Below are 15,545 nucleotides of genomic sequence, written 5' to 3' on the forward strand. Positions count from 1 at the left end.
CTTATACTTAATCCTAGTACACCAGGGGTTTGGTCTAGTTTAGTCTGAATCTATTGCAAATTTGCATCGAATCTCAATATTAAACCATTCAAACCACAAGACCAGAAGAGTTTGCATAATGTTTCATAGATTTAAATACTTCCTTTAAAACTCCAGTTACCACTTCTTGTACTGAATGAGAATTTCCACTTACTTTATTCATGTACCTATGTGTGATATTAAGATGTTGTGTGGAGGTTTTTGTTTTTGTTAACACAATGGATCTCCAAGCTGTTCTTAGATTAAAACAAAAGTGTACATGCGTTAAATCAATTTTGAAAAAAACTCAAACTCAGCAAAATCAAAATAAAGTTTCACCCACACCATCAGAAGGTACAGTTGCAACATAGGAATTAAAGCCTGTCAAAGTAGGCTCTGCCAATTTCAAGTTTCTATTCCAAACCACTGAGGTACTCGTGCTGTTCAAAATGGATCATTCAAACAATAATGTAAAAAAATACATTGTTACCACTCTTTTTGTAGTAGTGAGTTTGACTAAATCCGAAAATTTCAGTGTGAAAGCAAAAAGGGTTGCAAAAGTTCTAAGCATGTGAAAAGCCCTTTATACAGATGCAACATTAGCTACACACTTCTTCTCTACTGTATACACAAACTGCATATATTATTTATTTTTCAGTAGTGCCTAGATAAATATAATTTCCTAAAAAGCAATAAAATACTCCAGGTAGTGTGTTTCTAAACAATTACTGCACATCTGGCTAATGATCTAGGATTTCATAACTCTTAAATTGTACAAATATAACAAGAAATATTCATTTTCATATTGACAGTTTAACAATTTTACCACTACAAAACATTTTTTTCAAAAAAGCAATATATATATCCTGATAAAGATAATACAGTATATTCATATTAATGGCATAAGCATACAGATATAACATTTTATATAACTGAAAGCAGTCACTTACCATCCAGTAAAGTTTCACCACATATTTTCCATAGCTATTATACAGTGGCATGTGTCCCTTAATAGCCTTGCATAAGGCATATATATGCTCCCATGGCTTCCAAGAAAATATAGATGTTTCGTTTGTGTTGGTTTTACCCTCATTAGTTAAAACATTCACGTTATATATCCTCCAGACTGCACAAATTTCACTTATTATCCATCTCATCAGCTGAAATCACAGAATTTTTTTAAAAAATAAAAGTTTTAGTTTTTCACATTGTACATTTTAGGGGAAAAAAATCAAATGAAGTTAAATTATATTAGTCAGAAAATGCAAAACAATTCCAAATGCTAACTGGAAAGCAAGTCTCACAGAAGAGTGCATTAAAATTAATTTATTGCAAGATTTGCTTTTATCAGCACAAATATTCCTTAAAAGTCATCCATAATACGTGACATTTAGCTGTATGTAGAGATCTACAAAGCTTTATGAAAATGGGAACTGCTAATAGACACTGTATTAATTAACACATGCCATCAATAGCACATCTGATGCCACAGTAGTGTTGTTTCATGAAAGGTATGGGTGGGAGACCTGCCAAGTGAAGCTGGCAGGGTCTAATGATAAGACTGCAAACATGAAACTACTCTTACTTTGTACATATCGTGCCTAAGAGAATACATTCATATAGTGCAGTCACATTTTTTACATTTAGTATCTGCTGCATTTTTTATTTTTTAAAGAAAACAACATTTCTATACGCAAATATTTTACAAAGAAATAGAACATACTCTTCACTAACCAACCATGATTCACCAACGAGAGCTACAAGAACTGGCACTAATCACAGGAGAAGTGGCCTGAGAACTTTTCAGAAATCTGTATGCTGACTGATTGATGAGCAGGTAAAGGATTATATAGTGCAACAATGATTAAAAGTATACACTTGACCTTTAGTGGTAAGGAAGTTTTTCCTTATTATGCAAGACATATGTCTATTGTTATGTGTTTAAAGGTTAACTGGTTAAGTGACTTGGGAAGCTAACCCCTCTTTTATTTATTTTACTCAAATATAGTGTATAAACAGTTCAACAGGAATATCCATATATTAAAGTTGGCTCTTTTATAAGACCGTTTCCTTGCCCTAAAGAGTTGTTGATTAATGTGCAAAGTAATAAATGAATATTAAATAATTTAAATTTTACGTATGTACATATTTCCATTTTTATTAATATTTCAGTCTTTTGTGTTAGCCAATTTAAAGTTAGTAGCTTTTGTTTTGGGGTTCCCACTTCCCTAATCCCAATTAGAGAGAGGCTAAACCAAAATCCCATAGTCCAGCTCCAGATCCAACTTCACAGCTCAAGCATCGTCTTCTAACAATCAAGCACCCTAACTCTGAAAAAGTGAATATCCGGATCCAAATTTCAAAGCTGCAAGTTCAGGACTGTTTGGATCTGATGCAACAGTTCAGACCCATCTCTAACCAAAATCCAAAATTCTTAGCTGTTCTCTGAAAATAGAAATATAAGACTATCATCCCTTTATAAAAAGGAGAGATTAGTGTTTGGCAGTTTTCCCTGCTGATTCACCTCTGTGTTCTTTTTAAGGAAGTGAGGAATCCCAGATAATGTATGGTAATTTTGTAACATGAATAACTGTTTGCTAGGATCTGAAACCACCAATTCACCCCATATACTTATTTCAAACAACAGGCCTTGATATAAGAGCCATTAAGTCATACAGCTTCTTCTATATTTGAAGCCTCAGTATTTGTATTTTGCCCTGTTTTGCCAAAGAAAAAATGAAAGACATGTAATTTATTTTGAAATCAGATATTTTAAGAGATTCATTCCCATTCTCCTCCACCTTCCGCACAATGTTAGTGATAAGATATGAAAAATAATATTTGTTCCTATAATGAATATTGTTTATACTTAGTATAATGTAAAAAAAAATTAACTCATTTTAAAACATCTAAATATTTTCCAAAATAATCATGTTGCTATACTCCGCTCTTTAAAGAGCATGTCCTTTACTTACATTTATAGTTTGCCACACAGACTTTGAAGGCTCATACTAACCAGTAGCTAAATGCATTCCTATACTTGGCCTCTTTTCTATATAATGAATATTGTAAACCAAAATGATAAAAGATTTTTCAGCACTTCTAGATTCCATACTTCTTTTGTGGAAGTGAACTTATCCTAAAGTTAAGGATCTTTACCTTCTTTTGTAAATAATAGTTTCCTTTTAGCATTAACATCATTAATTTTCCATGCAAGTATTAACAAATCTTATTCATAACCTGCACTGTTACTTTAAAACACTGATTTCTGTTGATCAGCCTTTCACTGTCTCTGTATTTATTTGTTCAGTTTCTAAGAATGATCATCCTTCATTATTAAACCTGTTTGATCCTGTTATGAGACTGACTATCATTTCCTCCGCAACCCACTGACAGGATTTATTATACTTAATTTCTCCTGTTGATGGTCTATTTATACCACTAATGTTGAGGGATCAGTCCTTATTATGACATGAGCTATCACATTGACTACATACCTCACTACCAAGTAAGTGTTCATTTGCTGAAAAAAGGTCAAACCAGTTTTCATTTTTCACTACTACAGGAACCTGAAAGAGAAGAGGTTTTAGTTGAAGGCCTGTACCTACATCCACTGAAAAGAATAAAGGTCCATGAAAAAAAATATGAGCACAATATTGTACAAATACTAGAAATGCCAGTCATCAGCTAAAAGGATGCCAGACCTGCAAATTCCCTTACTGCTTCAAATTTTTTTCTAATGGGGTGGGGGGGAGAAAGTCTTTTCAAAACACAGAAGGTGTTCAAAATTTAATTAATCATTAAGTTGTATTGGGAACTTAGTTAACAAGTGATAAAAAGCAAAAAAGTTTTCTGTGTCTCGATGGACAAACATTAACGATAACAGATTTGCTCCTTTCACTGCACGACATTCAAATACAACTATAAGGACAACTGAAAATGAAATTTAGGGCTTCAGTTTAGGGCTTAGTGGATTTTAGTTCTTTTATGACAGACAAAATAACCATGTCATGAAATAAACTGCCTCATTCAGCTCAAGTGGAAATGGCTGTCTGTGAAAGAAATACAGTAGAATATAATACAGATGCTGAAAAATACGATGTAAATGTATTGACAGTCCTGCAAGGAGAAGACTGTTTAGATCATAGCTGGGTCTAGCAAGTCTCTCACTTTTATGATTATCAGATTCACTCAAGATATTTTATTAAAAAGATGATACAACATAGTTATTTTCCACTCAACATACTAAAAAGCATTTTGAATCATTTGGCTCTAAGGTATTTGTTGTTTTGTAATTTTGTTTTTAAAAACAAAAACAAATCTTCAAGACCACTCCTGTTTCCAATAAAGTCACTGAATTTTGCCACAGTATTCAAAGGGAATTTATTTGTATAAATGTAACACAATAGTTTACAAAGATACAGACATCTGGGCCTGAGCCACCATTGAAGTATAATACATGCTGATGATCTGCTTAACAGACTGTCATTTTGATTTCTATTCATTTTATAATTTATCCATTATCAAAATATCCTCTCAAAGCAATATGATTTACAAATGATTACACTTATTGTTTTCTATAACAATACTAAGATCCACAAGATGACTCAATATCTAATTGACTTGAGATACTGGTGGTATCCCTCTAAACTTAACAACATTGTAATTAAATAAAAAAATACCAGTTTTGTATCAGATGCTGTAAATGCTGTTTTAATGACAATTAGTCTAGAACCAATGTCTCCTCTGAGAAAATATATGGAAAAATAGTTTGCTTTCTTGTATTTTATTGTGTTTTTACATATTCGAGCATCATTAAGTTGATTATTAATAATCACTTGATGAACTGAGATTTTTATTAGATGCTTTACTATATGACTTCAAAAAATTTACTGCAGTGTATAGGAAGTGACAAGAGATTTTTGTTAATGTCATTGCAATATGAAGAATATTTTTCTATAGTGAAAGATTAGTGCAGGGATCGACAACTTTTGGCAGGCGGCCCACCAGGGTAAGCCACCTGGCAAGACGGGGGCCAGTTTGTTTACCTGCACGTCTGCAGGTTCGGCCAATCACAGCTCCCACTGGCCGCAGTTCGCTGCTCCAGGCCAATGGGGGCTGTGGTTAGCGGCATGGGCCAAGGGATGTGCTGGCCACTGCTTCCCATGGCCAGCACATCCCTTGGCCCGCGCCACTTCCTGCAGCCCACATTGGCCTGGAGAGGCGAACTGCGGCCAGTGGGAGCTGTGATTGGCCGAACCTGCGGACGTGCAGGTAAACAAACTGGTCCCTGTCCTGCCAGGTGGCTTACGCTGGTGGGCCACATGCTAAAGATTGTCGATCCCTGGATTAGTGGATAGTTCTAAAATAGACAAACAACATTTGTTCCTTCCTTCCTGTTTGAGGCCTGGCTCTTCACTTTCTATCAGCTGTGCAAATATTTTAAAGTTTCTTAAGAATGAGTTAAACAGTGTGTAGCATGTTCCTTACTACTTCCATCCCACAGAGTTCTCAAGAATTATTTGGAGAAACACGTTCTATTTCAGCAGCTGTTTCATCTCCACTTATTCACAACTTAAAACTTCACACTGTATCATAAGACAACTGCATTTTTTTTCCAAAGGGTGACTCTTCACTAATGTTCTTTCTCCAAATGTACGTGTGTGTGTGTGTGTGAGAGAGAGAGAGAGAGAGAGAGAGAGAGAGAGAGAGAGAGAGAGAGAGAGAGAGAGAGAGAGAGAGAGAGAGAGAGAGAGAGAGAGAGAGAGAGAATGGCAACAAGAGTTCAAGCCAAACATAACTATATTTTTAAAAAATAATCAATAACTCAATTCTGACCTCAATCTTTAATGCTCCAATGAGAAACATATGCAATCTAGGCTAAAAATGACCTGATATAAATGTAGACTTCACCAAGACACTAACAGGAAAGTTAGTTTAAAAAAAAGGGGGCTGGGGCACTATCCCCTGTGCTTACAACCGGAACATGCGTTTGTTTATTTTAGGGCAATAACAGATAGAAGGATTGCAGTGGAAGTCTTTGGAAACAAACAAAACCACTTTTATTTCTGATCTGCTGCTTGAATCTTTTCTTATTACTTCATGTATTCTTGTTCACCATATCCTTTTCTGTTTCTGCCACATTTAACACTAACTACATTATTTTAACTGTTTTTCATCACTTGGTGTTTATGATCATTTTATTAGTATCTATAGTGTTTATAGTAATTTTAGCAACTTGGCACTAAATTAAGATGATTAAAACCAAAACAAGAGTTGATCAAATACTAAACAAATTAAATGCTTTATTCATTGGACTCTGAAGATGGATGTTATAGTTGAAGGATTTTATATACATATAGGTTTATCTGTTTCTGGCTGCTATATCCTTTGCTCCAGTCCTTTAGCTATCACAACTCACTTTATGTATTTTGGCAACATTTATCATGCAATCTTTTCCTCTTGTGAATTTCCATCCCCACCCTCCCATTAAAAATTTAAACTTGAAACACACTTACTGCATATTTAATAAAAAATGAAACTGACAAGCTGACACAAGTAAAACTGACAAGACTGAAAAGCTAGAGAGGCAGGCAAAATGCTTTAAGAACCTTCAGATTTCAAACGGAATAAAAAGGAAATAGGATAGTTTTAAATTTAAACAGCAGCAACAGATTTTCAGAGTTGAAGAGCACTTCACCTGTGACATGGCAAGCAGATTATTCATTTCTTGTTTTGTTTTCTATTTAAAAGCAGCTGAAAATTAAATAAAGTTGTGCACAAATAAAAAACATTACTGGATATTAACCAGCAAAATACTGTCAAAGATACGGACATGTTATGTAGGCAGTTCAAAGAAGTGGGATGTCTGAAGTGGGAGACCAAGGATGATAACATATCATGGGTACATTCATAATCTTCAGATCTGCATGGCAGATTTCTACTTCAATGTTCTGCTCAAGTAAAACCACAGTCTGAACAGCACATGTGGGAGAATCAGGATTAGGCTCTCTGGACCCACTGATACTTTCCCAAAACCTTTTGGCATTCTTAAAAGGGAGAAAAAATACACTTTTTGCCTCTGCAGAGAATCAAGAAGGCATATCTTCCTGCAAGTTTAACATACAGAGACCTGTAGGAAAAAAATTGGAGTTTTGTGAATTTACAAGAGCAGGCAATTAGCTCTATTTATGCAGTTAACCCCTTCTGCTCACTGGTGACACAGCTGGACAGCACCTGAAACAGGGAGGTTCTTCTCTTCATAACTTTGCCCCTGTGTACCAGTTGTCCTGAGACAATTCTTTGTCCTGAGAATTTGCTAGACTGACAGGCTGCATTTTTCCTCAAATGTAACTTTCAATATTTTTTTTGGTCACATGGGTGCGATGCTCTGACTTGGATTCCCTAAGACTTGCTAAATAAAAAGAAACCACCTTTCTGTTGTCTGGTAGCATGTGAACATTACTACTCTGGTGGGAACATGCAATACAGGAAGTCATGGAATACAGGAGAGATTCCAGAAGACTGGAAAAGGGAAAATATAGTGCCAATCTATAAAAAGGGAAATAAAGACAACCTGGGGAATTACTGACCAGTCAGAGTAACTTCTGTACCCAGAAAGATAATGGAGCAAATTAAGCAATCAATTTGCAAACATCTACAAGATAATAAGGTGATAAGTAACAGTCAGCGTGGATTTGTCAAGAACAAATCATGTCAAACCAACCTGATAGCCTTCTCTGAAAGGGTAACAAGCCTTGTGGATGGGGGTGAGGGGGAGGGGGAGCAGAAGATGTGGTATATCTTAACTTTAGTAAAGCTTTTGATATGGTCTCGCATGACCTTCTCATACACAAATGAGTGAAATACCTAGATGGAGCTACTATAAGGTTGGTGCATAACTGGTTGGAAAACCATTCCCAGAGAGTAGTTATCAGTGCTTTACAGTCATGCTGGAAGGACATAAGTGGGGTACCTCAAAAATCAGTTCTGGGTCCGGTTCTGTTCAATATCTTCAGCAATGATTTAGATAATGGCATACAGAGTACACTTCTAAAGTTTACCCAGCTGGAAGGGGTTGCAAGGGCTTTGAAGGATAGGATTAAAATTCCAAATGATCTGGACAAACTGGAGAAATGGTCTGAAGTAAAGACGATGACATTCAATAAGGACAAACGCAAAGTACTCCATTTAGGCAGGGCCGCCCGGGGGAGGAGGGGGGGCAAAAGGGGCAATTTGCCCCAGGCCGCGGGCTCCGCAGGGGCCCCCACGAGAGTTTTTTGGGGCCCCTGGAGCGGGGTCCTTCACTCGCTCGGGGGCCCCAGAAAACTCTTGCGGGGCCGGGACCCAGAGCTTCTTCCGCTCCTGGTCTTTGCTGGCGGGGGAGTCCTTCCACTCTGGGGCGGAAGGACCCCCCGCCATCGCATTACCGCCGAAGCGGGACCTGCCGCCAAAGTGCAACCCAGTCTTCGGCGGTAATTCGCCGGTGGGGGGCCCCTGCCGCGGGTCTTCGGGGCACGTCAGCGGTGGGTCCCAAAATGGAAGGGCCCCCCGCTGCCGAACAGGGCCAGCTCTAGACATTTCACCGCGCGGGGGGGCCCCTGCCACTTGCCGGTCCCACAGCTCCGGTGGACCTCCCGCAGGCATGGCTGCGGAGGGTCCGCTGGTCCCACGGCTCCGGTGGACCTCCCGCAGGCGTGCCTGTGGATGCTCCACCGGAGCCGCGGGACCAACGGACCCTCCGCAGGCACGCCTGCAGTAGGTCCACCGGAGCCGCCTGCCACCGATGGCCCCAGGCCCCCGGAATCCTCTGCGCGGCCCTGCATTTAGGAAGAACAATCAGTTGCACACATACAAAATGAGAAATGACTGCCTAGGAAGGAGTACCATGGAAAGGGATCTGAGAGTCATAGTGGACCACAAGCTAAATATGAGTCAACAATGTAACATTATTGCAAAAAAAAGCAAACATCATTCTCGGATCTATTAGCAAGAGTGCTGTAAGCAAGAAATGAGAAGTAATTTTTCTACTCTACTCCGTGCTGATTAGGCCTCAACTGGAGTTTTGAGTGAAGTTCTGGGCACCATATTTCAAGAAAGATGTGGACAAATTGGAGAAAATCCAGAGAAGAGCAACAAAAATGATTAAAGGTCTAGAAAACATGACCTCTGACGGAAGACTGGTTTTATTTAGTCTGGAGAAGAGAAGACAGAGGGGACACAATAATCATTTTCAAGTACATAAAAGGTTGTTACAAGGAGGAGAAAGAAGAATTGTTGTTCTTAACCTCTGAGGATAGGACAAGAAGCAATGGGCTTAAATTGCAGCAAGGGAGGTTTAGGTTGGACATTAGGAAAAACTTCCTAACAGTCAGGGTGGTTAAGCAAGCACTGGAATAAATTGCCTAGGGAGGTTGTGGAATTTCCATCATTGTAGACTTTTAAGAGCAGGTTATACAACCTCCTGTCATGAATGGTCTAGATAATACTTAGTCCTGCCTTGAGTGCAGGGGACTGGACTAGATGACCTCTCAAGGTCCCTTCCAGTCCTATGATTAAGTTCTAACATGTTTCATCTGTCTCATAAACCATTTTCTGTTTATTGTCTGATGGAGGCACTTTATGAGGACTTTGAGGTACCTGTCTCCAGAATGTCTGCAGCTGACAAGTCTAGAAAAGAGTGCATTTGTAGAGAGAGGCTTGCAGTTCCTTCACTGTAAATTTCTTGTTTTATTTAATTGAGGAAAGGTAGCATATGTCTCTTCCAGAGTAATAGTTGTCTCTTCCCTTGCAAGGATGTGCCAAGCATTTGCAATTCATTAGCCCAGTTGTGGCAAGTTTGAATTCTACCACTCTGCTATTATAACAATTGTGGCTGCTACTAACACTGCAGTCATCAATTACATTTCAGTTTAGTTTTCTCATGCAGAACAAGCAATGCATATAAAAAGACAATGCAATCGGTTTCATTGGGGCAACTCAGGGAATAAGGTGAAAGACTATGACCCATACTTTTTTTGAGATGTTGTTGAGAATCAGTAGCATATACAAACTTTTGAAGTTTTTGCCCTATGAAATGTGTTTGTCAGAAAAATAGGAAATCAATTTTAACCTAAAGTCTTCATCACTACAAGATCTTGTATCTACTCTTCTGTAGAGTTAAAATACGTGCTGCTTACCTTATTAGTTAAAAATTCGTGTGGACGTTTCCAGGAATTCACTTTTAAGGAAGGTGGCAATTCAATCTTCCCTTCGGGGTCCTCAAAGACATGCTATATAAAATATACATGTACAAAAATTGAGCAGTTTGTATTAACTATTCCACTGGATCATCAAGATTTAGAATGCTTCTTTGCTCATGATTAAGGCTAAGATGCTGTCATGCATATTTTTAGTAAAAGTCACAGACAGGTCACTGGCAATAAAGAAAAATTCACGGAAGCCCAAGACTTATCTGTGACTTTTACTAAAAACATGCATGACAAAATGGGGAGCTGCAGGCTCACCACAACACCGAGGGGAGCCTGGCTTGGAGGTGCAGGGTACCCCCACCGCCTGCAACACCCGCCCATGGCGGCTCCATGCTCCGAGGCAGCCACGGCAGCTGGGACTTCCCAGGAGCCCCGCTGCCTGCAGCGCCTGGGAGTTTGGGGTCTCTCTGCTATCTCAAAGCTCCGGGCGCCCTTGCCTCCACCCTGGCTGGGAACTGCCTGCAGGGCATCCCTGCCTCCCTCTGCGGTTGGGAGCTCGAGCCCCCACAGTTCCCAGCTGCCAGAGGACACAGGTGCTGGGAGCGCAAGTCACAGATTCCGTGACCTCCATGACAAAATCGTAGCCCTATTCATGATTATTCACTGGGACGAAAAATCACACATTATGGCACAATGAAGAGAAAAGGTGGTTACTTACCAATAAATAGAGTTCTCAGAATATACTGTGTCTGCAAAATCCATAGTCAAGCACATTAGGTGCTTGACATGACTAGGAGAAGTGTACTCAACCTGTGTTGTTTTTACTGCCAGAGTAAAATGTGAACACATCTCCCATTTCTTCCTGAAGCCTAAGACTTCCAGATCTTTTATCGCCTCCCATCCAAGCCACATTATTTGGATTCCCTATTTTTTTCTGTCTTCCAGGAAGGCTGTCTGAAGAACTCTGTTTGGGCTACTTATTCAGGGAGTAAAGACCACACAGTCTGAGCAACTTCAGAAAGCACCATTCTCCCAGTAATTTTTAAACACTTAAAATGCTGATTCATAAAAAAACATTTTTGTCTTACAAACTCATTGCTCAAAGGCCAACTGCTTCTTCAGATCTGCCATGAGTAAGTGGGACTGGAAGAGACCTCCTGGATCATCAAGCTGAGTCTCCCGCAGTCACAGGCAACCCCCATTATATAATCCCATTCTTAAGATTGTCAAGCTCCATTTTAAAACTAATTGAGTGAACCCTACGGTAACACAAAAATTATTTTAACAACACTAAACCCAAAGTTTTCTACCTGGGAAGCCTAAAGTTAGACCCCATAATCTATATTTAGGCAGGGAATTAAACTTGGGACTGTGCATCTACAACTCTCACTGCAGTCAATCCAAACTATAAGTGTTCAGCATCTGAACATCAGGCTGCTAAATCAGGTATCTGGATACAGATTTAGGGGCTAAAAGTTAAACCACTGAAGTTTAAAACTTTGGCCATCTAATGAACAAGTACCATCTAAGAATAAACTAACACAGGTTATAGGAAGTTTGGATAAATTCATTGTGCAATTGATGATGTGGAAATGATTCTGAGACTGCTCACACTGGTGGAAAAAGAGGTATTGATGATAGGTACATGGATAGGACCTTAAATACCTGTAGCTGGAATGTTACATCAGTGGGCAGATGTGCAGGCTGTGATACTGTATAAAAAAGGAGATCGTCTGCACTATTGTCACCAATGTTACACAGTGTGATAAATCTTGTAAAAAGTATGCCTTGTAAGGGATCATTAGAAAAATTATAATCTCCTAAGTATTATTATCCTGTTGAAATATATATATCTATATATCAAATGTGTATATGAAGTTATAAAATGTTACTGTATGCTTGTTACTAAACATGTTGTGTTCCTGGGTAACACCCACAAGCCAGATTTACATCAAGACTCGCCAGCCATGTGTTGATGGGCCATTAAGGGAATCAACTCTTCCAGTCAGCCCCAGAGAGCATATGGACAATGAAGACCCAATGAACTCAGCAGGGCACATAGAACATGTGATCATGTTCAAACAAACTCCCTTTTTGAGCCAGTATTTTTCCATGCACATGGACTGGGAATATAAACTGGAGACTGTGACATCCCCTTCTTGCCTCATTCCTGTTCCACATCTCTGAACTGTGATTTCTAACAAAAGGGACAGGAGCTTTGAATAATGGACTGAGGACTCCAATCTTTTGGATATACCAGAGACTTGCTGCAAGCTAGCAGATTTAACATCACTGCTATTATCCTGATCTACAGACTCTGAAATCCATTATAATATATATGATTCACTTTAACCATTTAATAATTCTTTTCTCTCTTTTTATATTAATAAACCTTTAGTTTTAGCTTACTAAAGGATCAGAATGGTATTTGGTGAAATCCTGAAGTATGTTCCTGAAGTAAGTGGCTAGCTCCCTGGAGCTGGAGCAACCTAATATATGTGATTTCTGGTTTTGATAATCATTTATCACAGAAGTCTGTTTTTTTCTGGGTTATTCATGAGGGGCTAAAGGACCTGACAGGGACTATCTGTGGCTTTATAATAACTAGTAATGTATTTTGGAGGCACACATCAGTTGGCATGTCATAAACAGATGGTTAAGGGTTAATGTCTCTTTTACCTGTAAAGGGTTAAGAAGCTCAGTGAACCTGGCTGACACCTGACCAGAGGACCAATGGGGGGACAAGATACTTTCAAATCTTGGTGGAGGGAAGTCTTTGTTTTGTGCTGGTTTTTTTGTTCGTTGTTTGCTCTTGGGACTAAAAGGGACCAGACGTGCAACCAGGTCTTTCTCCAATCTTTCTGAAACAGTCTCTCATGTTCAAAATAGTAAGTACTAGCTAGAAAAGGCGGATTAGTCTTATGTTTGTTTTCTTAACTTGTGAATGTGTATTTTGCTGGAAGGATTATTACCTCTGTTGCTGTAACTTTGAATCTCAGGCTAGTGGGGAGGGAGTCCGTCTAGGCTATACGAATCTGAATACTCTGTAAACATTTTCCATCCTGATTTTACAGAGATAATTTTTACTTTTTTCTTTCTTTAATTAAAAGCTTTCTTTTTTAAGAACCTGATTGATTTTTTCCCTTGTTTAAGACCCAAGGGGATTGGGTCTGAACTCACCAGGGATTGGTGGGGGGAAAGGAAGTGGGGGAAGGTTAATTCCTCTCTGTTTTAAGATCCAAGGAGTTTGGATCAGTGTAGCCTCTCAGGGTAACCCAGGGAGGGGAAAGTCTGGGAGGAGGAAAGGAGGGGGGATGGTTTATTTCTCCTGGTTTTAAGACCCAAGGGGTTTGGGTCTTGGGTTCCCCAGGGAAGGTTTTGGGGGAACAGAAAGTGTGCTATATTTTGGCTGGTGGCAGCACTATCAGATCTAAGCTAGGAATTAAGCTTAGAAGGGTCCATGCAGGTCCCCACTTTTGGATGCTTAAGTTCAAACTGGGGGAAAAATACTTTGACATGGGGGTATATGCCCTGTATTCCGGCAGTCTGGCCTGAGACTGGCACTCTTACCTGTGTCCAATACCAGGCAGCATGAGACAGACATTACCTAATGGCTAAGCCATTTTGACATGTTTCAAGGACTGCAAGCTACTACAGGGTAATCGGCAGAGACAGTTTCAGGGAGGGAAGACTATGGTGTTTTAAATAATTATCAATTATGGAAAGATATTAGAAGAACATGAAAATCATTACTCTGTTTCTCTCTTCTGTTTCTCATATGAGAGAAGTAGAAAAGCTTCTAGGGAATACAGACCTTTGCAGACATGGTTATGGTCTGAAAGCTTAAATGAAGCCTAGCAGGCTGGACTGACAAATTGACCAGTGGATACTGTAGTTACTTGTTTGACCAAGTTAGCATAGAGTTTCACAGTGAGGGCAAAATTCTGTTTTCAGATGTGAACACAGCTTACAGTGAATTTAACCATATGCAAATGTAAAGGGAGAATTTGGATCTTAAAGATATGGTTCACATAAATGGAGGATGGCCTCACATTATGTGAGGGATCAAATGAGAAAAAAATGAAATGTTCCTCTCCCTCTGAACAATCAATGTTCCACAAGCAATCGCAGAAGTACTTCAGAGAGAAAGTTATCACGAGGGGTGTGTTTTACCAGTGACCAAAAACTTTTAACATCCTTTTTCCATATCACGTATATGAAAGCAGCAATGAGCAATGCAGCTTGATGCTAAAGGTCTGAACATTCTAAGAAATACACTGAAAGATGCAGGGCCGGCTCTAGCCATTTCGCCGCCCCAAGCACGGCGGCGTGCCGCGGGGGGCGCTCTGCCGCTCGCCAGTCCTGTGGCTCCGGTGGACCTCCTGCAGGCATCCCTGAGGAGGGTCCGCTGGTCCTGCGGCTCCGGTGAACCTCCCGCAGGCGTGCCTGTGGATGCTCCACCGGAGCCGCGGGACCAGCGGACCTTCCACAGGGACGCCTGTGGGATGTCCACCGGAGCCGCCTGCCGCCCTCCCGGCAACCGGCAGAGTGCCCCCGAGGCATGCCGCCCCTGGGGCCTGAAGCCGGCCCTGGAAAGATGCTTAAAGGATAAAGATTTTCAATTATAATTATTTTTATGTATTATTTGTATTACAATAGTGTCTGATGGTCCCAACCAAGATTATTATTATAAATCTATTTTTCTCAGTTTTATTAACCACCGGCTTGTAAATCAGAGCCAAAAACTGACCCACTTGTATGTGAAAGTACAAGGCACATGCATTCTTATTGCCAGATAATGTGGCTCTACAGCTGGCATATTCACCAGAGCTTAGCCAAGATCGATAGAGCTAGAGTCAAATTAGTTCTATGTCCCCTTTGCACATCCTGCCTCTCTCTGCCCACAGAACTAGGATTGCAGAGACTGATTTAGATGTAGGGCAATTCGTAATTGCCACAGAGAAGAGAAGTGGGGGAGACTAGGTCTCCAAACTGGTGTCACCCCATAAGTAAACAGTATTGAAGGGGAACTTCCTCCTCCCATCCTATATTCCACAAAAGGGGCAGTGCTGGACAGCCATAAAGCATTATTTTAAAGCTAATAATTTATGCAATTGTGTTTATAATCCCTGTAAAGAAACAATATATTAGTTAAACCATTAGGTAAGGGGAATGGGACCAACAAATAATTATTAACTAAAAGTATGACCACTAACAATTATTTAAGACTATAAGATTTGTGCAATACTCGAGGAATCATGAGCCCCTAGTAAAGCCTATTTTTCTGTGTTTTACACAAGCATAATTAGTAAGTATTTTTTGAGTATTGTTTATACT

The 15,545-nt window shown here is 39.6% G+C and overlaps 2 protein-coding genes across 4 annotated transcripts in view; one reads left to right on the top strand and one right to left on the bottom strand.

Moving 5' to 3' along the window:
• SHPRH (SNF2 histone linker PHD RING helicase) overlaps window positions 1-15,545 on the top strand; it is a 1,098,091-nt gene that overhangs the window by 428,862 nt on the left and 653,684 nt on the right. The window lies entirely within an intron of this gene.
• Window positions 1-15,545, bottom strand: part of ADGB (androglobin) — a 217,489-nt gene that overhangs the window by 175,705 nt on the left and 26,239 nt on the right. For 2 of the 3 annotated variants that reach the window (XM_050949422.1, XM_050949424.1), the window contains exons 3-5: window positions 10,197-10,289; window positions 3,516-3,587; window positions 969-1,178 (exon numbers count right to left, since the gene is read on the bottom strand). In XM_050949422.1, coding sequence (XP_050805379.1) covers window positions 969-1,178; window positions 3,516-3,587; window positions 10,197-10,289 — 375 coding nt within the window. The remainder of the gene's footprint in view (window positions 1-968; window positions 1,179-3,515; window positions 3,588-10,196; window positions 10,290-15,545) is intronic. The other variant, XM_050949423.1, reaches the window with a different exon arrangement.

Source organism: Gopherus flavomarginatus, chromosome 4 (assembly GCF_025201925.1).
Source record: "Gopherus flavomarginatus isolate rGopFla2 chromosome 4, rGopFla2.mat.asm, whole genome shotgun sequence".
NCBI lineage: Eukaryota > Metazoa > Chordata > Testudines > Testudinidae > Gopherus > Gopherus flavomarginatus.